Consider the following 23,662-nt stretch of genomic DNA (forward strand, 5'->3'; position numbering starts at 1 on the left):
CGCCCCCAAGGATACGTCATGGAGTACGAGCCAATCAGATTTCTGTATATACTCGCCATAACGCGAAAATAAACCACATTCAGAGATACGTGATGTCAGATGGAATATTACTGTCTGTTATAATACTTTACATACTAATATAAACATATTAAAATACTACTCAACATGCTGATGACGTTCCCAACCACTGGGGGGCAATTAACATGCTGGTTTATATTAAAATATATTGGAAAAACAATCTTATTTTAATCAGGATAAGTAATATGACACTCTAAAGATAGCTTCAGAATATGAAGTGCTATTCATTTTGTAACTTAAATGATAGTAAATCATTTTTATCCAAACATTGCTTTGATGCTTCATTACTTATCTTTACAAGTTACATATTTGACCTGAATTTAACCTCAATTGTATGGTGCTTTGCTCCTCTGTGGGAAGATTTTATAATCATCTCTAAGTGGTCCTGCTGTGTATCTTTGTACTGGGATTTCTGTGTCTTTGTAGTCTTCAGTTGTTCTGCTGCACTTTGGAATCATGCTATGTCTACTTGTGATCATTTGAGTTCCTCCTCAGCGGTTTTTAATGTCTTGTATCAGTTTTGAGTTTCTTTGCATCTGTTTTGAGGTTTCTTTTGTAACTGTTTTAGTGTCTTTGCATCAGTGTTGAGTTTATTTGCAGCTGTCTTAGTGTCTTGGTATCAGTTTCGACTCTATTTACGGCTGTATGAGTATCTGTGCATCTTTTTTGAGTTTATTTATCCCAGTTTTAAGTTTCTTTTTAGCTGTTTATAGTGTATTTGAATCTGTTTAGAGTTCTTTGTAACTGTTTTAGTGTCTCTGCAGCGTTTTTTGTGTATTTGCCTCCATTTCCCCTTTCTATATGGATCATTTTAGTGTCTTTGCATATTTTTGAGTGTCTCTGCATCGCCTATGAGATTATTTATAGCACCAATTTTCTATATATAGATATTCGTTCTTGTAAACTGTTTTAGTGTCTTTGCAGCTGTTTTGAGTTTTTAGCAGCTCATTTAAGTTTATTTGCTGCTGTGTGTTTCTGCAGCAGTGAGTTTCTCAGTAACAGTTTGGAGTTGTTCTTTGTTGCACTTATTAGTCATTAGTTCCCTTGTATTCGTTTGAGTCTCTGCCGTCTTTCGTGTCATTGCATCAGATTTGAGTTGTGAGGCTGTTTTGAGATTTTTGCTGTTGTTGAGAGATTTTCTTTGTTAGAATTCGAGTGTCTTTGGAGATGATTAAGCAGCTGGTTAGTGGGTTGCGTGGACTTTACAGAAAGAGGTGGGTTTGTTGGTGCAGGTGAGAAGGACTTGGTGGGCTGTACACGTGCACGAGAACAAGGCGAGGACGAGTTCTCGATCACGTGTACAACGTGCGTCGGATTGGAAGGCAGTAAACAGGTGACGTCAGAGCTACGCCAAGTTGAGCTATCTGAAACAAAAGCATATGGTAGCTGAGTTTACATTTCAAAATAAAAGCCTCGATCGGTCGCGTTCAATTGATAAAGAGAAAATGAAGATGAGCACTGAAACAAAAGAAATTCAACGTTATCAAAATACAAGCACGAGCCATTTCAGATTAATAGTTGACATGTTTGAACATTTTTGAAATAATTGTATAAACATTAACATACACATACTGTTTTGTTGTTTAATTTTTGACATTGCATTACATTTCCAATACATCACACAGTATGTGTTGCAGATAAAGTATTAAATAGAGGGGTAACTGTGTCGTTCTGTAGATTCTAAATTGTTTATGTCATGGCCGACAAAAACAAAGGCTTTTACTTTTGAATCCTCGGCCGGAAGCGCTGTGATTGCTCGTTGCTAGCTTGCTGCGGGTGCAGAGCCTAGCTGGGGGAGAGAAATCGTGGGAGAAGCAGAATCCGAGCGATAAAAGAAGAAGTAAAGTTAAAGATCGATTAACATCAGGTAACGTGGAAGAAAGGACACGAACAGGTGGGTGAACGTCCTCCCGAGCTTCCGTAATTTACACTTGCGCGTCTCGGCTCGTGATAAAAGCCAGAAAAATGGAGGTGAAAAGAGGGTCCATGATGAAGCGGCTGCACACACAGTGGGTAAACAACCCGATCAACAACAACAACAACAACAACCACCACAACAGGGCTCGGGGGAGTGTGTGGTCTGCAGGTTAAACCCAGACACCACAGCTGCTAACACGGCAGAGAGGGGATCAATGGAGAGCTGGGTCATTAGGAAGCTACAGTAGCTACAGTAGTTAGCATCGGCTGGTGTCATGCAGCTCACACGCAGAGGTGGGGGCTGCGACACAGTCAGAGGACACATCAGTCTGCACAGCTTGTGTTTACGACTTCAGCTGCACGTAATCGAACACATGCAATCAAAGCGTCAACTCAATACGCTTCAACCAGAGGAGGGAGATGACAGGTCTGTGCATTTAAGTCTGAACTGTTAACCTGACATTTCTGGACCAGACTCTGGCTTCTTGATTTATGAGTCAATTCATGTCTCAACATATCTCCCTCCTGCATGTTTGTTTACTTTATAAACGTGAATTACCTCTTTATAAAAATACTTTTATACATGGGGTGGGAATCGCAGTGTAACTTAGGAAATGATAGGTGATAGATAGCCCGGGATAAGAATATCACGATACAGCAATTCTGCGATAATCGATATATTGCAAGAGAATCTTATAACAATACATCGCGATATCTGATCCAAGAAGAGTTCAAATTGCCCCTAAAGAGGTGAAGTGCAGCGTTTGTGTATTTACTCACTGCTGTTTGTCAGGTTCACAGACACAAACTGAGATGGGACAATGAAAAAGAAAGTGCATTCAGTCTTATCTTAGTGTCTCATAAGTTTTTAACAAACAGACTATAATGTGTAAGGTATACTATCATTCTAATGTAAAATATCCATAAACTGTCAAAAGTCAAAACTGTATTTATATAAAAAACAACAAATGAAGTATTGATATTTGGCGACAGCTTATCGTCATCATGTTTGTTTGAAATATCTTTATTGAGGAAAAATAGACCTATCCTTTTTCTTGTTTAGAGTAAACACTTAACTCTAAACAATAAAAGCTGTCTGTGATGAGGGCAGTATCAAGTTTAAGGTGAGATAAGGTGACGGCTCACTTCTATGGCTTGTTTTTGTTAAGAGGACAGGTGTATGGTAATTGGATCTACAAAGGATCATGTTCACTATCGTAATTATTAATTGTTTTACCATAAAATGTCAGAAATTAGTGGCCATTAAAGCCCCCCAGATTCTAAGGGGACATATTGAAAGTGTTTTTGTCTGATGAAAAAATCTGATATAGAAATACAATCAGTTTACTATTACAGCAGGATCTGGTTTGTTAACATCAAATATGTAACATTATACTAGGTTCCTTTTTCTTGTTTTCCTGTTGTATAGTTTGTCTTTCATCAACCATCCTCTGCTCTTCCCTTTTTCTTATCTCATTTAGTGTGGATTGTTGCTAACCACACATATCCTGGATATGCACTGTATTAATCTGTGTGTAGACTATTTGCCAGATGTTACGAAATGAAACAATCCTGGCGTCACACACTGAGCAGTAAAACTAAAATGTCCTCGCCCAGCCCAGGAGTGTTACCTACTATTGCATTGAGCCTAAATTATATAAACAGAATTTGTGTTGTTTCAGCGTTACAGTTTGGAGATTGTGGGACTCCAAATAAAAGTTTTTTCTAAGTGCAAAGTTTCTGTCAGCTCAGTTAGTCGTAATTCAACAGTTGACACTTCCTCCGGAATAAAAGAAAGAGTGTCATAGCAATGAGACGTCCATAAGACAACAGATGTTGCTGAGCTCCCAGGATGATTGATACTGGGTTAGGTTTTGTTTTTGATTTTAATTGTCATCTACTGTGTTCAAATCAATTTTCTCATTTTCTATTTTTTATGACGTTGCTCTTATTTCCGAGCTGAGCCGTCCATCTCGTCCAACCCTTCTCATTGACCCTGTGTTAACTCATATTTTGTTTTTATCTACCCAGGTATCACCAGCAAATTGGCAACAGCTTTTCTCTCCCCTGGCTCTCCAGTGCGTGTAAGGACATCGGCCACTATAAATATACATATAATTATATTTACATTAATATATTTATCATATCTTAAAATCACCGAGTGCCTCTCTGCCTGATCAAGCATTCTTTTCCGCCTGCATCTTCACCAGTGCAAAAACATTGTCAACACCAGCAAGACAGAAGAAACAAATCTCAAGTTTCCAGATGCACCACAGCTACCAAAGCTTCAACTGATAACTTGCAACTGTGCTTTATTGAGTTTGACGCCCCCCAGAATCCGCCGTATCCGAGCTTCTGGTTAGCCTCTAAACTCTTCATCCATCATCAGCATTGTTCTCGTCCACTAAAGAAAGCTATAAACAGCACTTAGCAACATCATGGCCTCCATCACGCAGTTGTCCGAGCCCGAGATCCCAGACAACCACAAGGAGAGCTGGCTGGCACTACTTTCTGCAGTGGAAACATACTGCCAAAAGTCAGGCTGCGACCTGGCCATACTGACAGCCTGCAAGAAGTTCCGGTCGTCGGCGGGCGATGGCGACGGGGTGAGGAAACGGGACAGCAGCAGTGCCTTTCCGAGGGAGTGTGATTTCTCCTACAGCATCTGGGGTCAGGGGTTCCTGGCCGAGTCGGCGCGCCGCTACATGGACGACATCGGCGTGCTGCACTCCACGACCATGCTAACAGCCCACAAGCACACACGCCAGTCCGGGGTGGGAGGAACCAAGCTGGTGGTTGACCTGACCTCTGACCCGGGACACAGGGGGGTGAGTGGTCTGCTTGTGTGTCACACTGCCCCGTGGTAACACTCAATCACAGTGTTCTCATCCATAACATACCGGGTTGTTTTGCTGTCCTCACAGAGCTTTACGGGTGACGGTGGGGTGGGCGGAGTCAGCCCCAACGGCAGACAGTTCTCCCAGAACTACCCGTCAATCTACAGCTCGGGAGCTGGTACCGGGCAGGGCGCCGGGCAGAACGGGAACGAAGAGAGGGAGAGTAGCATGCTGGAGGCCGAGCGAGGGAGACAGGGCCCTGGGATCGTGGATTTGGAAGAAGAGTGCGAAGACGAGGAAGAGGAGGAGGACATGGATGAGAGGAGACCCTATGGGAATGAAAGTGCAGGTGAGGAGCGAGAGAGTTTGTCGTGGGCGTGCGACACTATACAGGACAAAAGATCCGTTTCACTCCAAACTCAACCTGCCTCGACCGCTGTTATTTCACATTTAACACTACGTGTAAATCACAATATTATTATTCAGTTTTAAAAGATAGGGCAAGTTTGAAATTTTGTACCAACAACAGTATTTTGTTGTTTTCAAAGTGTCACATGACTATTTTGATATTTATATTTCAAATGATTATTAAACATCAATTTGTTGCGTGAACCCCCCCCCCCCCCCCCCCCCCCCTTGGTTTATCTGTGTCTCTTTAAGTATTCTTAAGATTTATGGTCCTTCTGCTGCAGGTATGTTCTCGATGGACGAGGACTCTCTGTCTCGGGACTGTGAGCCGTTCTTTGAATCTGACGGGGAGGAGGAGAGCACTGATGGTACGAGTTGGATGTCTCGACTCCACGCATGTCCGTGTACGCTCATTATCTCCATTCATTACTTTTGGTTTCTATCTGTCTCAGGCTCTTTGAGTGAGGACGCCCCACCCCCTCCTCGTGGCATGGCCATGGGTCATTCTGCGTACTCACACCGTCACGCCCACCCCATGGCTCTGGCCCGCTCGCTGCCTGTATCTGTGCCCGTGTGGAGCTTGCGAGGAACCCGAGGTGCTCAGGGAGACGGCAACAGCGGAGAGCGGGTGAGAACACACTCAAACACCCAAAGTATCAAGTCATAGAAGCTGCTGGTCTGCACGGGGCCGACGCCGTTGTGAGCATTCAAAATTGCTACTGTGTTGAGTTTCTTCAGTTTTTCGGTTCGATTATTTACAAACTCTCCGGTGTCTCTGTTTACACCAGAACAATGGCGAGTGTTATCACGTTGGAGTTGGAGCAGATAGATGTTGAGGAGCAATTACTTTTTCTTAAAGAGCTGCAACGAAGAAAAGAAAGACGTTTGAGGAGGTGGTCTGTTCGATCATTAAACCGGAGCCACGCTGTCGATTTGACCCAGAAGCATGAATTGGGCTTGTAATATTCTGGAGCCCGTGTCTCAAAGTGAGGTGAGGGGATTAGTCTGATGTATTCGGCCTTAAATCAAGATTAAGTTGAAGTTTGAAACCAGGTGAATAGATCAACCGATTATCTATGAGCGATCCAAAATGCCACAGCTAGACCTCTCGATGGGTCCAACAGATGCTCCCATTCTTACTTCTTTTAACCTACACATTTAGTTTAAAATTCCCATTCTTACTACCCAAACACTGCACCAGCAAGACCCTACATATCTCACGGATCTCCTCCACCTTTATTAATCCGCTCTCTCTCTCAGATCTGACAAGTTAAATCTATTACATTTCCCACACAGCTCCCTAAAGACGTGTGGTGACATGGCTTTTGAGAAAATAGCACCAAAGTTGTAAAATGCCCTACGTATATTTTAAAGGTTTGTTGATTCTGTGGGATCATTCAGAAAAAAGTTTAAACAGGCATTCAGGTTATTTACAGTATGTGTACCAGATCTGTGTCTCTATCCACTACTACTGGACTCTATATGATTCTATTTAGTGTGTATGTGTGTGTTTGCTCTCTGTTTCTTATGGTAGAACCCTGTTTATAACTTCTTTGGCCCTGTAAAGCACTTTCATCAGATAATTTACCAGTCCTAATAACAAGAGGGGACTCATGAGACTCAGCGAAAGTAAAAGTGTTCTCACCCTCAGAGTTTATTAGAACAAAGATCAACACGAGTTATGAATGAAACATTTTAGCCCAAAAAAATTCATGCATTATCATCATTGACTGATTTTTTTCCCATAAAAGCAAAACATGTAAAAATGTACTCTCTTTGTAAAATCCTTTTGTAAAAAATCCCTACACTCATTAACAGCGTTATCTTCTAATATGTGAATATTACTGCTCATGTTTCTGGAGCTAATCTAGGTTAGTAATTCACTCAGCCGAGGAGGATATGTTTTTCATCAGTGTCTGTCCGACTGTCCTAAACTCCTGAACCCTTTTCCATGAAACTTTGTGGAGGGGTGAGGCATGACCCGAGCAAGAACCCATTACACCCGGGCGGGCCACACCGAGTGCATGTGACGGCTGTGTTGCTGATCTGCTTGTGCAAGTGCTTGTATGCGTTAGTTGCTCAAACTGGGCACGTGTCTGCTGTGGAGCGGCTCCGTGAGGTTTCTGTAATGATTTCTGAGTTTCCTCGAATAAAAGTAGGTCCAAGTACTGACTAAACGCCAGGACTGTAGCTGTGCAACTTCCGGTCCTACAATAACCTATTAAAAACATTGTTAAAACAAATGAATGGATTCATTTACAGAAACACTTTTACTTTGAAACAGGGACAAGCGGCATAGCAAATATATACGTTTGTTACATATTTGCCAGATATAGACATTGAAACCGCCATAAAGGATCAGACATCAAAAATATCAGACATATTTAAATGTTTAAAGGAGACGTTTGTGAGTGTGAGCAGATCCAAATAAAATGTGGATCCAGTGACTTTATTCTAGTTTTGATATTTTTTCCTAATTCAGAATAGAACTGCAAATCAGTAGGAAAGTGTAGAAACGATGGTCTGAAAAGTTCCATTTAAGAGCGTTTTGGATGTTTTAATAATTCACTAATATGGTGACAATGTAGACGTCAGTGAGTCTCCAATACATTTTAAGAATTGAGTGTTTGTAAATCTGCTGCTGCGTCATCCACCACAACGAGTGGCTGAGAGTTGTTTTTTCTCTCCGTCAAATAGACAATTTCGTTTAACTTTAACCTTTTAGAATATATTCTACAGATGAAGTAAACATTTTCTGCTTCCATTAGTTAAATTTAAATAACCACAACTAATTGTCCTAAAAGAAACAGGTAATGAAAGAACTGATGAATGAAACGAGCTGTTTGTTTGTTTATGATGCTGATGCTGTTGCTGTTGTTGTTGTTGATGCGGACATGTTTCATGGCGTCTAAAGACCAAGACAAAGAAACAATTCACCTCTCAGTATTCTGATGCACCAGCTAATGGCCACGACGATTTCGTCTGTTCATGTGACCGTAAAAGTATGTCTGACATTTGTGTGAGGTCATGCTGGGAAAATATTATACAACTAACCTCCCACAAAGAATTTTTTCTGAGTGAACGAGCGACAGGAATTTGGATTTTCCCCTTTTACGTCCAGGTTCTCGTCTCTGACCCCCCATGACCCTCCTGTGCCTTGTTAACACAGTCTCCTCTGTGTGTGTGTGTCCTCTAGGTGGGCTGTCCTGACTTGGATCACATCGCGGCCAGTATGAAAGCCCTGCTGGCCCCCGGGGCCACCGACGGGACGGAAATGTTCGGGGCCCTGCCTCGGCCCCGCCTCAACACCGGGGACTTCTCCCTGAAGCACTGAGAGGGAGGGTGTGAGGCGAGCTGGGGGATGAGAGAGAAAGGGATAGAGGGGAGCGAGTGAGAGGGGAAAGGAAAACGTGGAGAAAGATACTGTCATGACAACGGATGGATGAGGCGGGGCCTGTATTTTGGCAGATATGACGTACAGTTTGTGAAACGGTGTAAAAGCTAGTACCTCCATTTATCTCACTAACCAAAATTTAACGGCACATGCTTCGAGGAGTAACGGAGAAAGAAATGTTATGAACACTAATAACATTTTTCGACACTATCACTCCATCACTCCACCAACCAACCAACCAACCAACCAACCAACCAACCAACCAACCAACCAACCAACCAACCAACCAACCAATCACCACCTCGTTGTCACTACACATTTCACAACACTAGTGACTTCACGTCTCCAAACACTACATTAGTACTGGACCTGAGGAAAAAGTTGAAGTAACAAGAAGCATTATGCTTTTAAAAAATGTGAGCGGAGGACCCCAGCACCTCCTCATAACATGCCTGTTTGTACTTATACTTTTGCCAATGAATGACTGACTGATCGAATGATTGTAAATCAATACAGCGTTATAGGGGATGGTGTTCTTTTGTTTTGTAACTTCGCTCCAGATGTTGAGTGAATGAGAAAGTGACAGTGTGTGTGTGTGTGTGTGTGTTTGTGTGTAGGAAAGAGAGAAGATGGGTTGATTGAAAATGAACAAATGTCCACATTTGACATTTCAAAAACAAATAAATGTTCCAGGAATTACTTTTATGTTACAAATAAAGGAGCAGCACCAAGAGAGCGAGAAGACTGTGTGAATTTGTGTGAGGGTGTAAGTCCGCTAAGATCCTCCAGAGGGCACTAGTACTACACTATATAATCAGTTTTGCTTCACATCCCTGATAATTAGGAATACAAACTAATACAGCCCTGCGGCTGTACCCCTCTACCAGTCGACCTCATTTAATTTTACAGACTCGTATGAGGTCACCATGACCTTGGATTCGTGAAATCTGATCAATTGCTCTTTGAGTACAAGTTACAACTTTGAAGAAAATCCCTCAAGGCAGATTTGAGAGATCGTGTTCAAGAGGCCAACATGTCTTTTCTGAGGCCCTTGGACCTTGGACCTTCATCCAAAATCGAATCAGTTCATCCCCGAGTCCAACTGAGTGTGTGTTCTAAATTTGAAGAAATTCCCTCAAAGCGTTCTTGAGATATCGTGTACACAATAGGACAGACTACCCGAAAATAGAATGCCTTTAGCCACAGGCTGGTGGAGGCATAAGAAAACATGAAGTCTGTGATATTACACAAGAATTTAATTTATTGACTATATATAGCACATAAAAAATACATAGACTCTGAAGTTAAACAAGCACTCAAGCACATGTAAAGCCCTGTGTGTATAGATACACATTCACAGCTTTGCCTTTTTTCTACCTTAATAAAATAAGTAAGTAGATACACTATAAAAAATAAAATAAGGCACATTTGGATATATTTGAATTTGAAAAATGTTTCTACATGCACCAGAGAAAGCAAACACATGCTAGGGAGATTTCACGACGTGCTTCGGTTCGGCTCTCCAACTCTGACACTTGTTCCCCAAACATCTTGACACCTTCTTAAATTTACACCATGTGACCCCTTCCACCCCCCTCCCCCCCAAACCTGCTCTAATTTGTCACTGATCCTTTTTCCGGATGAGGGAGAAGGAATCGGTGCCGATCCAGAAGCCGGGGAAGAGCTTTTCCTGGACGTTGGCCTTGAACTTGTGAATCAGCCGCACCTCCTTCTCGCCCTCCCCCTCCAGCGTCAGGAACTTGATGATGCCGGCAGGCTGGTCAACATATATTCCTATGGTGGAGGACGGGGTGAGCTTGACGTCCACATTCTCGCCATTGTGCCACACCTGGTAGCAGGAGCCGGACCACCCGACCCCCCAGGAGCCGGTGTTCTCCCCGAGGCCACAGGCCCCCTCCTGGGCCTTCCGGGGCGCACTCTCACAGACCACCCCGATCACCACCCACCCTGCGTAGTCCACCTCCCAGTACCCTCGATGGCCCAGCAGGTTCTCCTTACACAGCACCTGAGGAGAAGAACGTCCAACATTACACATGATGAGTCTCAGAATTAGAGTTGATTAATTGATCAACAATTCCTTTTGATGAAAAAAAAACTTTATATATTTATACGGTTATATAAAAATGGCTGATCTTCTTGGCACCATAGACTAAATAGAGGGAGGACATGACAGTTCCAAGAAAAGCAAAGCCAAAACTTCTTGATAGACCTCTGGTGGCTGGCTGCAGTAAGTCATAGACCTTACCTCCTCCATGTAAGCAAATGGTACATGGTCCATGGTGCAAAAAATTACACGATAATGTAATGCAGATTATTGATGTGCTAAATTTTATTTTGAAATAACTGCAGGAAACAAACCAGAATCCCCAAAAATATTTATGAGGAAACGTGTCGGGAAGTTATTATGTTCATTGAGTCAGTTACTCTAATTAAGTAAAAAAAATAGATGGTTTACTCATTTTTTTTATTTATTTCATCCTACTTTCTACTTCTTCTGCTCATTAAAAACACATCGTTGTTCTCGATTAACCACTCGTCCTCAAACCTCTATCTGTCATAGAGCTCCCTCTCATGCTCCCTCTCATTCCACAATGACTGGGACCAGTGATGACAACACTGCAGGTGGGATTCGTGTTTGATGAGCGGTCTACCTGTGGTGAGTGGTCGTATCTCTCAGGCCTGTTGGGATACGGGCAGACTGCATCAGACGTGCGAGCCACTTTGGAGCCGCCCTCTGAAATCCACAACAGTTTCTGTGCAGTTTTTTCCTCCAGAGAGGGCTGGAAAAAATCTGACAGAAGGGAGGAGGGACACATGAAATCAATACTTGTTAAAATTGTGTTTAAAGTGACCCAAGTATCAAAAGTAATACCAGATCAGAAAATCTGTTTATATATGAAAACAAACATTTATTGATCAATCATGTCTCAATAGGACTTATATTATTTTATCAGTCAGAATCAGAATCAGAATTATGTTATATATGTTATTAATATCTGTGTGTTAATAATTTTAAATCTATTACTATCTTAATAGTCAAAAAAACATTTTAATGACTTAATAAATCATATTTTGGCACAACAAAGACTCCATACTTCACTCCACTGCTATCCACAAGTGGCTTGAATCAATACTGACTGGCCATCATTTTCACTGTATGGCAGTGATGCTGGATTTTCTTTTGAAATAAACATTAAAAAAAACAAAAATATAAGTTACATTTCATGAAGTCAGCCCTGGTGGTGGGTTCAGGGACATTCGGCTCATATTGCGGCAGCTTCTCTGAGGGACCAGACAGGAGAGATGATCAGAGCATTAGAGGGAAAATGCATTAAACTTTATCACGTGTGGATGATCTGATTTACACGCCACCAGCTATTGAATTTAATGAACTGATCTTGTTATCCTCTTGGTGATTTACGAAGACAATCCAGCAGCAGTAACAAATGTTGCTCTTTACCTTCCACGGGAGCTGAACTGTTTTTTCTCCCTGGAATAGAAAGAGATGAGAGTGAATCATTAAGTGTGAGCTTGTGTGTATATGTGTGTGTGCTTATTTCACCACATCTCCTGCATCCATGAGACAAATAGATATGGGATGCTTTATGGCATCTCCCCAGAGATTCCACTCACAATGGCTTGTGTAAAATGAAATGCACAACACTATTCAGGATGGCACTGACAAGTTAACTCTAAATCCTCTCTCATCTTTTCTCCGCAGCCTCTCCCTTCATCAGTGCTTCTGTCAGGCTGCCGCCCGTCCAGTAAATCACCTGCTGCTCTCAACCCGCACTAAGTCACAGCCCAGTATGTGTGCAATGTCCGCTCAGCACTGATTCATGAAGTTTCGGCTCAAGGTTTAGGTTTCAACGTGGGGAATCCAGAGGCCCGGGCCCTCATCTGTTAACCACACACATCACGGCCACTGACAGCAGCAGGGGTCTCAATTTAAGAATACACTTTCTGCACGATGCTGTTACTTCAAACCACCCCGGGCATGTTTGTCATGTTGTGGGCCAGTGTGTACCCTCGTTTGTTTCTCTCCTCCAGCTCGTGAGTCACCCTGTCTCCTCACATTCGGAGAAAACCCTGCACTGGCCCGTCTGGTCACTTTCCGTCACCTCCCCTGCCCAGAGGTCATCTTCGCTCATGTTACCTCCTCTCATGTTTCACCCAGACAAATAGGTCCTCATCATTCTTCCTCACCTATCAGGCAGTTACATCATCACATCATCTTGATTTGTGTGTCACCAAAATTAGACGAAAGGGCCTCAATTTGCTTTCTAGTTCCATATAAGGGTGTTTTTGTCATTTCCTCCGAGCTCAAGGCTGCGAGATAAATGAGACTTCCTCTACATAATTTAAGACAGATTTGGTTTTACATGATGTTAAGAATAACATTTTCCTCCCCACGCTGCAAATATGACATTCAATTACATTGACGCTGCATTTTAAAGCTACACAACTTCATCAAATGGAAATATTCAGGATAATTTGTCATATTGTATACTTTACTCTGTTGGTTTGTATATAAACAATTTGAGTCATTGCATTTTGAAATAAAAAAGATGTCTATTGAATTTACAGATGAAGGAACTGTTATTCTTATCTTACTTTCTTGCTGAAAGATCCACAATAACAGAATATGCCTCATTTTCAGTTCTTTATTTGAAAGTAAAAATAAACAGGGATGGAGGAAGTAGTTGGATCCTTCACTCAAAGGTTGTGTGTAAGATTTAGGTGAAAGCGATCTATTGACAGAAATTAAATACAAAATAATACTAGTGATGTTCTCACTAATGTGTTTAATCTAAATTCTACTTATTGCCATAGAATTGATTTACCCCAGAATGGGCCCTTTTATATTTGTTCAATGAGGTAATAAGTATACCAGTATACAAATCAGCCATTTTCGTGTTTATGTGGTTGTAATCAGATTACTAATATGCATGTAAAAGGACTGAATAACCCTCTTTTCTTCAATGCGACCATTGTCGGCCTGTGGCTCTCGCAGAGCTGGCGTCAATGTGTCTGAGGTCAGCGGAATCGGGTGGTATGCCCATCCCGGCAGAGCCTGGAGGAAACATAACCCATCCAGCCTGCTTGACCCTCAGCCGGGGGGGGATGCCAGCAGCACGACAACCTGGGCAAGAGGACGGACTGAGGGGTGTGGTATAACACCTGCAAACATCACATCAGACATGATGGAGGGGATAGAGTTGCTTTCGCAGAATCTTGTCGAAGAGAGTGGAGGAGGGTTGTCGGGTCTTTTTAAAGGTTGAACTTTAAAGCAACAATCCATTGCTCCTCTTTTAAATCCTAAAATACTGTGTGTGCTGTAATTATCAACTTAAATACTCAGTGTGTGTGTTGTGCAGGAGACTATTATGTGTAATACAATTACACAACCTAAGCAACTAAGACCAGAGAATGTGATAATTGCTGGGGAATGCCGATATAATGATTGGACTCCACTGAGGCTTAAGATTCAATACCAGATCTGATTTGAGTTTGGATTTCGTCCAAATGTCTTTACTTACTTCAACAGCATGTTCACTACAGTTTGGACATTAATGGCGACGGACAGGGGGGTGGACAGACCCTGACCAGACGAAGGGGGGAGATCTGGCAGGACGGACGGAGAGGCACGGAGTGAAGGTCGTTCAGGCCTCATTGGAAATGGCACAATGGAGCAGAAAGACGCCTAGTGAAAGATCACTTCATCCATCTTCCTCATCATGTCCCGATTAAAGGGACACAGCAGGTGAGCCGGCGGGGGGCCTTCATGAAAGAAAAGCCGTGTGGATTAATGTCGGGGTGATCAAGGCATTGAGAGGAGTCACAGAGAAGAGACTGGGAGACGTTTGGAGAAATCCTACACTGTGAATAAATTCATCTTCAAATCTGCGAGGGGTTTCTGGCATCTTCGACACCTCGGTAAGCTCATGGTGAGATACCAGGCTGTCCATAAACTGAGCTGGGGTTGGCGGGGGGGCGACTGGAAATGCAGTTTGATAGCTCCCCAGCTGCTCTGTGGAGGTTAAACCCCTGCGGATGCCTGTCCACGCTCAGCGGGATAAACAGGAAAGCCCCGCAGAGATAAACAGATACTCAAGAAGATTGATGTCTTGACATCGTGGTGATAGAGACATGGAGGGGACGGAGCAGGCTGCAAGGCTACAGATGTGTGGTGTGAAAATATTTAAGGGCAGAGGGGCCGTAAAAAAGAATTTGTGAATCAAGTGCAAATAATGGCTGAATGCCTGGATAAGGCTGACATTTTTCAGGAGGAGTTTGAGCAAGAACTACAACAAAGTGGGCTAGAAGAGGCAGATTTGAGAAGCATGAGATTTCTTCAGTGAGATCGATCTGAGTTGGATTCTGATGTGGACCAACGACGAGCTTCAAAACTTGAGTTTCCTCCACCGGCAGAGCGCGTGTTTTAAGCGACCTTTCCAAAAGACTCACCTCTCAGAGGGACGTCGCCACCTTATCTGTGAGGATCAGTTTCAGAAGATCTCACTGAGGCAGCAAGATCAGACCGTGTAGTGAGATGAGGAGCACGGACAGAGTGTGGCAGAGAAAGAGAGAGGCGGAGAGATGAGCAGGGATGGCGTGAGCCCAGGCTCATCCCTCAGGTCCCTGTCAAGTGTCAAGATTCCTTGGCTGGAAGCCCCGCAGTGCAAAGTGAGCGCACATGTGAGATGGAGATGCCAAGGAAATAGGGCACACGCGGAGGACGAAGAATGTTGGGAAAAGAAAGAATTTAGGTAGTAAAGCTTTAAGCGGGCTGCTATACAAAGACCTGCAACATTAAAAACATTAAATACATTATCTTTCGGTTCTAGTGACAGAAACTCTTGATGCTGGCAATTGGCAGAATCCAACTGCCACAAATAAAACCGGGCTGGGCTTTTACATTTAGCGTCCAGCATTTCAAACTTCATGACTCTGGCTGCTCAGGGGACGGATTGGCAAAAAGGGGGGAGGTGGGGGAGGTTTGGAAGAGGAAACACTGAGCGTGGATCCATCAGAGGCCCGGAGAGCCACAATAGGCCCACATATGGTGCAACAGGTGAGGGAGTGAAGTAATGAAGGCACCGCCGCATCACGTGGCGTGAGGGGAGAGAAAAACGAGAAAGACGGGGCAGAAATGTGAGACCTGAATTTGCAGAGGGGGCTTTGACATTGTGGGGCGATCGGTAACCGATGGCACAAGTGCAGGAGAAACCACAACCTCCCAGGGAGAAGCTCTTTCTAGCACTTCGCTGACATGATTAATGAGCTGGAGAGAAGCTGGCAGGATCCAAGGTGACGAGGGATGTCTGGCCCCGCGCTGACTTTCAGCGATTTTCAGCATGAGGTTCTTTAATAACATAAAATAAACAACATGTGACACACGTAATAAATGTGTACTAAAACACTGTGACACTCAATAAATAAAGTTAAACCGTCTCAAGCTGTGACACTTCTGGTTATGAATATTCAAGCATTTGGGCATTTACAGATGCAATATACATCTATAGAAATACATATCGGTGCAATCTATGAAAATAAATCATAATTTTAAATATGAAAACTCTTAATTTTCCTGCTAATAATAAGATTTGCAAATGCAGTTCAGCGAGAAAAATGTAGAAAGTAGGAAATACAAAGATGATACAAATTCAGATCTGGTTTTAAAGCTGCATGGCATCAAATGTGGAAAAAATATCAATTCCTAAGACTAAACAGCAGAATCTAAATCTCAGGAAAACACCACAGATTGTATGATTCATTGCTGATTTAAATAAAATTGACTTGTCATTGACCTGATGTAAAAACAGATGCTCCTAGTCATGAGTCAATGATAAATAACAAACAGATGCTTTTGGCTCATTTGCCACACGGTGTAATGATCCCTGTGGGTCCCCGCAGGGACTCAGGTGAGGATGCTTGCCTACCTGCTTTCTTGGGCACAGGCATGATTCCCTCGGTGCTCGCGGCGCGGATGGGCGTCAAACTTGGGGAGGTCTTCTGATTGCACTGCCTGCGAGTCTCTGGAGGATCTCTCTTATTAACTTCCATATGAGTGGGGAGGGGGGAAAGCGAGCAGGGAGGAGGGGGTGTGCATAGGTTTTGTTTGGAAGTAGGGGCTGCCTGCCGGGGGGGGATCGTCCTGACATGTGAAACTCCTGATCCTTTCTAGGGATCACATGGATGGAGGTCGACAAGCAAATACCCAGTATATTCCAAGTATGCACGCTCTTTTGCATACACATGGACTGGGCATGTGCGTCGGTACACTCCCTCTTACATCTGATAAACACACATGACATGAGTTAAACTAAACAATCTATGTAGTGAATGAAAAGAAAACTGCACAGCCATGTAGGGATCGAACGCGAACTGACACAAGCTGCAGGCGTTTGTTTCTGTATATGGAGAAAACGGGAAATCAGTATTCAAGGTGGAGGCCAGAAAATCAGCGGGAGGCCATCGTCCGGTTCGGATGTCATCCTCAGCGGCGCCTGTTAATGCCGCCTGGCTGAGAACTTGGGTCAAAGTCTCCTCATCTGCTGGTGCGGTCAGAGTTCGAAAATAACAGCTTGTTACCGTGCGCTGCGAATGTTGCTCACATTTCCTCTCAATCGTCTCGACTACTTTTAATTCTGCATACGACTTGGAATTATCTGAGTGTAAAGATTTGAGTGGTGAAGTTACATCCGACAACTTATGTTTACGTCCCTGTCCGTTTGTCTGATCAGATTTCTACAAAACTTGGTGGGACATGGGCCAAGGAAGTACTTTCTTTAACACTGTGAGATGAAGCTTTTTTTTCTTTTTACATTTTCACCAATTTCCTAGGGAACATTTCATGGTTCTTGCTGAAAAAGAAAAATCTGACTGATGACTGTGTGAAATTTGGTGCAGCTTGATAGAATTTAAGGGAAATGTTGGTCCTGTGTTGGTCATCTTCTTCTTCAGTCTAGTGCATTCTATTTCATCCTAATCTGAACTACGGGATGTTTACATCTTCTCATTTGGCTTAGCATAATCATAAAAGATAACACATTTTTGGCACAAGATGGATCTAATATGTTGTCTGAACAAGATATATATCGATCCATGTCCTGTGTGCACGAAATAAAACATGACTATCATCTTTTGGCAGCTCAGTAGGGGAGAGCGGGGTAATGTGGGACATTTTTTACATTTGCTCCCCTCTAGGCGAGCTAAACTTATATATCAGTCAAGTTTACACATTTCCCATTAATTCAGGATGTTTTCTAGAAATGGAAATGATCAGAATGTCTTCAGGACAAAGGGCAGTGAAAATATGATTGTTTTTAAAAAAGTGGTCTTGTGTCCCACTTTACCCCAGCTACGGGGTAAAGTGGTCCACTTACTTTTTCCACTTTGAAACTAACATAACAACACATGTTGTAATAGTTAAAATCCCGACAGCTAGACTGACAACCACTTATATCGGACTAGTAACAGAATCATAGGGATTGGTCAATTAAGCACATTTATGATGATTATGATTCATGTGATCTCTTGCACACCCTAGCTTACCTGCACATTGTTTCTCTGTCCAATTGGCAGGGACAGGGATATTGTTTTTCTCTGCATATTCAAATCCAGTTCACTTAACTGGAGCAAGGCCATGGAACTGGTCAGCTAGTTGTTTCAAGTGTTTGGCAAGCTCCTCCTCCATCTCATCTGTGAATATTCTCTTTGCCTCAGCTACTGAACCCCAGGCTACTGATTTTACTTTCCCTTTCTCTTTTTTCTTTATGAATCATTTGAGGGTTGTCTTATCAATATTTCTATCCCTTCCAGCTTTTCTTAAGGACTTCTTTCCTTGCGTGACCTCAGCGACTGCACTCTCCATCTCTGCGAGGGGTGTTTGGCCCCAGGTTGTCTTCCTGGTGTAGTTTCTTGGCATGATGGCTTTTCTACAATGTTTATGACATTAAAAACAAAACATATATAATGTAATATAACACTAAAATATGTTTAAGACTAAACTTAACTTGTGCTTCATGGTGGGGTAAAGTGAGACACTGTCCCACTATACCCCACAGCATTTGTCCCACTTTACCCCGAAGCCACAATTTTAGAAAAACAACATCTCTTATCAATTCAGGCTAATCTTCAGCTAGCATCAATCCCATGGTTTTATATGTTGGAAGTTCATCAACATGTATGATATAATTTGTTCTACCTGAATCAATTTGTTTTGACACAACAGTTGATTAAGTTCAAGCAAGACAATTTACTTTTGTTTGTGAAAAAACATACTTTCCACAGCACCTCCACCAACTTATCCTTCATTCCAAGGGGGGAATGGGAGAGGGGCTTATAAACATAATAGTCACATGACCACAAATGTGTTTCGTTGCCTAGATACAGGGGGTGTTTCACATTACCCGATGTCCCACATTACCCCGCTCTCCCCTATCATTCACTTCATTCAAAGTATTCAGTAATTTTTCTGGCTGCTCTGTAACATGTCTCTGTGTGACGGGCTTACCATCAAATATGAAGCAGCCCATCTTTAACGTGTGATTTTGCAATATAATAAGAATATCCCTTGTATGTTTGAAGGTCTACCGCACTTGTTAAGATGCCAACCACCAGTTGACAGATATTAGCGACCACCAGCGGATGTTAGGGACGTATCTTCAGTCGTGTACCTTAAAAACCTTCTGGATTAGCACCAAAATGTATTCATACCACATCCAACCCACCTAACAAATGAATGAACAGGGGTGAAAACAAACAAAATAATTCCATATTATCAGTGACATCTACAATATTTACAACAAATAAAATGATCTCTTTCATAGAATTGGACTAGTTACTCTAGCTGACAGATAAGTGCAGTAAAATATAAAGCTTTAACTTGAATTGGCAGCATTAAATATAAACAATATTTAAATTTTACTTTTTTCCAGAACGTTTTCCCAGAACTCCTGCTGCATCATAAACTAAACTGTGATCGATGTTCACCAGGTGAAAAGCAATAAAGATTTAATTTTAGCGGTAAACTCCTTTAGAGGCAGCGCTTCATGTGTGAGCTGGAACCTCTGCGTGGAGAGGATTTCCTTCATAGGCTAATATTGATTGATAAAACTTAAGTAGGAAAAAGCTTCCCTGTCATTAGAGAGTGTCCCTGGCTGCTATTAGAGGAGGAATTTTAATGGAGTGTAACAGCCCGCTCAGCGGTGGCTTCTACACCAGATCTGCTCTGTGCGAGGTATGAAAACAAAACTTTCGCACCTGCTGCTTACTGCTGTCAAAGAGGGGGTGTAAATCGGATTGTACCATGACCTCTGGGGATGTTTGAGGCCGCTATGCAAAACCTTACACACTCCACGGTCACCATGCAATATTCCTGTTTACTTTACCACCCTGCTTAGCCGTTAAATGTCCTCTCGTGTTACTTCATTACATGTTAACATGATGGTGACATGTAAATAGCGTGACATGGAGGCAGGGATACAGTAAAAAAAGGCTGTAATCCGTGGAGGACGGCTGAGCTGTCAGGACCTGTTCTTGTAGTTTTCTAGGCTTTCGTCTGATTGACAAGGCAGGTGCTCCCTCCCTCTGTTGTGCACGTGGATTGGGTCTCACTGTGCACGCTGCCAGGCTTTTATCCCGCAGCGACTCATGGCTCTCACACAACTGTTATTTATTATTTAATGTGGATTATTAGGTATTTAGATGTTCCATATCAAAACACCAACACATCAGTATATACACTAAAAGTAAGTAATACAAGTATTTCAACTCTCAAAACTACAAGTACTTGTTGTTTGGCTACAGTCTTAGATATTATTATTTGTACAGATGCACCATTTTAGTCTTGTAGCAGCTCAAGGCGACATCAGACGACTTTACATACAGTGTTTATTTCTGTGGTTCCCAAATTAGGGTCGGGCCCCTCGGGAGGTCAAAGGGTAGATCAGAAGAGGTGATGAGAGGGTTTATGAGAGAGGGAAGAGAAAGGTTAAATTCCGCCGCAAAATTCTCTCTAGTTTTATTTTTTTCCAAAAATACAGGAAGGTTTGATGTCTTTTGGGCCCAAACACTGAGTAACAAATCAAAATCTCTGGTTTCTGGTAAGGGTTCACCAACCAAACATTTTGAGAACCACTGGTTTTATTTTGATTTCCTATTTATATTTATAAGCTTATGTGTACTTTTATGAAATAAAACATTCATCTGAATTCTACTGGTGACCATAGTAAATGCACTTGAGTAAAACATACAGTTTCTCTGAGTTGCAGTGAAAAACTAAATATAACACAGACTGAAATACTCAAGTAAAAAAATCCAAAAATTGTACTTGTTTACATTTTACCTACTTCTTGGTCTGTGTCCTCATAAAACACCAGCAGCTCATGTCGCCTCTTTGGCAGGAAGCTGTGGACGAGACGTTGTTAGTTTACAGAGTTTAGTGCATCATTAATAAACCACACATGCTTAAAACGTCCAGATTTACAGCGTGGAAACGACAGGTCAGACTCATGTGACCCCCACGGCTTCAGTGCAACATAAACCTCGTAACTGCTCCTAAATCACAATGTGTCATATTTGTGCCGGGGGCTGCCGCCTATACCCGCTGAACACATGCAATCATGCTGACATTGGTGGTGTCCAACAACAGAGAGCGAAGAGATTTATGGGTAAATGCTGCAATGTGAGCAGCAGCCCATCTCATGTATGTAACCCCCCCCCCCCCCCCCTTATTCTCCATCATGTTTTCCTCTGCGATATTCCTCAGTAACATACGTGTTTAAAACCACGTGTTCCCTTATCTCCCGTCAAATGGAGTCGTACATGTTTGCAGAACAGAACCATAATATGAGAGATTTATAGAACATTTTAGTTATTCATTTTACATTATGTATCTATGGGGTGGTTGGAGTGTACGTACCGTTAACTGTTTATAACGATGGACGACATGACAGCTCCCGGAAATACTGAAAACATAACACCTCACTCACCCCCTGATGGCTGGTTGCAGTATAGGTCGTAAACCACTCCTCCTCCATGTTAGCAGACGGGACACGAACCCCACAAAAAAGGTCTTAGTACACATTATATAAAACTTTTCTAAAGATTGTTTGTCATTTACTTATCACACTGATGTTTGCTCAAGGGTTCATGTCTCTCCGACTGACTCACGACTTGTTGTGTATTAGTCCTCGATATCACCGTCACTAGTGTGCAGACTCTGGCTCCTAATGGCGTCGCCGGTGGAAGAAGGCCGCATCTGTATCCCAGATAATCTTTGCTTCATTTATGTACAGTGGGAGGAAGTGGAGACGTGTACAGTCTGTGGTATGTACTGATAGAAATGATGAGTTCCAGTTACTTTAACATTATCTGTTTGAATACAGTGATCATACCAAGGCAATATGTTTAACATCAACAGTAAAAGGTCAAATACTGGATATGTTCTCACTGATTCATACACACTTGATAAACATAAGATATAATCACAATTTATATGCAATACTTGATAAATAATACTAACTAGCTAGTAACCAATTCACCTACAATAAAGTTGATGTGAAAAAGTTGGTTTGTGCTACAAATTATGTTGAATCAATAAAGCCAATAAAATGTTCATGCTTTATAACAGCAGATATTTCTCATCCGTTGTAACGTATGATTATTACGCCGCAGGTGAACTGTGTAAAGTTTGTTTGTGGGACAAAACTCACCAAGAATCAACAGCTGTTCTGCAGCTGTATTAAGAATCTGCTTCTTTCAGCTCGTTGTTTTGGGTTCCATGGTTGCACAGACGAGTCGCCCACATGAGCCACTCTTGAAACCCTAACTAGTCTATGAGTTTTCAGGTGATCTTCAGAGACAGAGGGAGTCATCCTCTGGGAACCATGAATACTTTTGAAAAGTTGTAAAGACACCAATCCCATAAGGATACAGGATACATTTTTTTCACTTTATAGAACATTGCGAGTTGGGTTAATTTTTGAGAATAATTGATGGATCTTGATGAAAAAATAAATAGGCATGTTTAGGGGACTGATATTTATGGACCTGTGAAATTTGTTGCAGATTCAAATAAAAATCTGGATCAGATATAAAGTGGTTTTAATGAGGGGGGTGTTTTTCAGTGGCTGTATGGTAATACATTTCATGCATATGCAGGTACTTTATTATTCTTTTGCATTGCCTATCACAAAGGGAATATGCTCTATTGAGTGCCATTTTATCAATTCATTTTAATAATAATAATTAGAACATGCAGTTAGAAGTAAAAAAGGGTTACGGATTATTATTATTATATTATTAATTACCAAATGTTTTAATGGGATTTAACGTAGTTTTGTGTAATTTCAGCCTTTAATTTTATTATGCATCTGGTGGAAGAAACTTATGTTACTTAAAACACACATGATCCCTGTCCCAAAGATCACAGCAGTCATGTGTCTCCGCGTCAGCATCCCACAGCTTCCTGGTAGACGCACAAACAGCATGTATCCATCACAGTCCATGGTGATAGGCCTCTCATGATCCATCAGTGTACGCGCAAGGAAACCCTTCAAAACACGTTAAATCACGGCTCATCATGTTTCTCCGATGACATTACATAGAAACATGCCGACTGATCACCAGCTTCTCTCCGAGTGTAACCTCTGCCCCCACCTGCCAGAAGCAGATCCCTTTCCAAACAGATGACTTTTGTCATGAGGGTCACCCAGTTTAAAACTCTCCTCTTTCCCTCAGCTGTTGTAACCACCTTATTCCTCATGTTATACAGAAAGATAGCATCGAGAAGCACCCGCAGAGCTGCCCGGCGGGAGCTTGTGTGACTTGCTGGGTCATTCTGAGAAACGGCCGGCTGGTGATAGTCCCAGGGCAGAGGCCCCGGAAGTGCTGAAGCTCAGCGCTGAGCCTCTGAAAATAAGAGGATACTCCCCACAGCCGGACACGCGGACTAAAAACAGCCCGACCGAGTGTCTGACATAAGAAAGAGGAGAGGCGA

At 42.3% G+C, this 23,662-nt stretch overlaps 2 protein-coding genes across 3 annotated transcripts; one reads left to right on the forward strand and one right to left on the reverse strand.

Moving 5' to 3' along the window:
* The first annotated feature begins 1,829 nt into the window (after positions 1-1,829).
* Positions 1,830-9,369, forward strand: akt1s1 (AKT1 substrate 1 (proline-rich)). Of its 2 annotated transcripts, XM_053442641.1 has the most exons (7): positions 1,830-1,972; positions 4,027-4,079; positions 4,206-4,823; positions 4,920-5,181; positions 5,525-5,608; positions 5,693-5,868; positions 8,437-9,369. In XM_053442641.1, the coding sequence occupies exons 3-7, from the start codon at positions 4,434-4,436 to the stop codon at positions 8,572-8,574; spliced, it is 1,050 nt and encodes a 349-aa protein (XP_053298616.1). In that variant the 5' UTR covers positions 1,830-1,972; positions 4,027-4,079; positions 4,206-4,433; the 3' UTR covers positions 8,575-9,369. The 2 variants fall into 2 exon arrangements, with proteins under 2 accessions (XP_053298616.1, XP_053298617.1); XM_053442642.1 differs by having other exon boundaries at positions 4,027-4,823; positions 6,029-8,565.
* An 886-nt stretch (positions 9,370-10,255) lies between these two features.
* Positions 10,256-16,722, reverse strand: zgc:195001 (uncharacterized protein LOC567531 homolog). Its single transcript, XM_053443227.1, has 5 exons — positions 16,539-16,722; positions 12,116-12,145; positions 11,875-11,937; positions 11,307-11,446; positions 10,256-10,660 (listed from the first exon to the last, which is right to left on the reverse strand). The coding sequence occupies exons 1-5, from the start codon at positions 16,720-16,722 to the stop codon at positions 10,256-10,258; spliced, it is 822 nt and encodes a 273-aa protein (XP_053299202.1).
* Positions 16,723-23,662: the final 6,940 nt, after the last annotated feature.

Source organism: Pleuronectes platessa, chromosome 16 (genome assembly GCF_947347685.1).
Source record: "Pleuronectes platessa chromosome 16, fPlePla1.1, whole genome shotgun sequence".
NCBI lineage: Eukaryota > Metazoa > Chordata > Actinopteri > Pleuronectiformes > Pleuronectidae > Pleuronectes > Pleuronectes platessa.

Bases quoted from the DNA above. Each gene is read 5' to 3' on its own strand.
- akt1s1 (XM_053442641.1), top strand. From the start codon at position 4,434: ATGGCCTCCATCACGCAGTTGTCCGAGCCCGAGATCCCAGACAACCAC. The intron at 4,824-4,919 runs GTGAGTGGTCTG...CTGTCCTCACAG, and splicing joins CTGACCCGGGACACAGGGGG to AGCTTTACGGGTGACGGTGG. The intron at 5,869-8,436 runs GTGAGAACACAC...TGTGTCCTCTAG, and splicing joins ACGGCAACAGCGGAGAGCGG to GTGGGCTGTCCTGACTTGGA.
- zgc:195001 (XM_053443227.1), bottom strand. From the start codon at position 16,722: ATGGAAGTTAATAAGAGAGATCCTCCAGAGACTCGCAGGCAGTGCAAT. The intron at 12,146-16,538 runs GCAAATGAGCCA...TTTCTATTCCAG, and splicing joins AGGGATCATTACACCGTGTG to GGAGAAAAAACAGTTCAGCT. The intron at 11,938-12,115 runs GTAAAGAGCAAC...CTGGTCCCTCAG, and splicing joins CAGTTCAGCTCCCGTGGAAG to AGAAGCTGCCGCAATATGAG.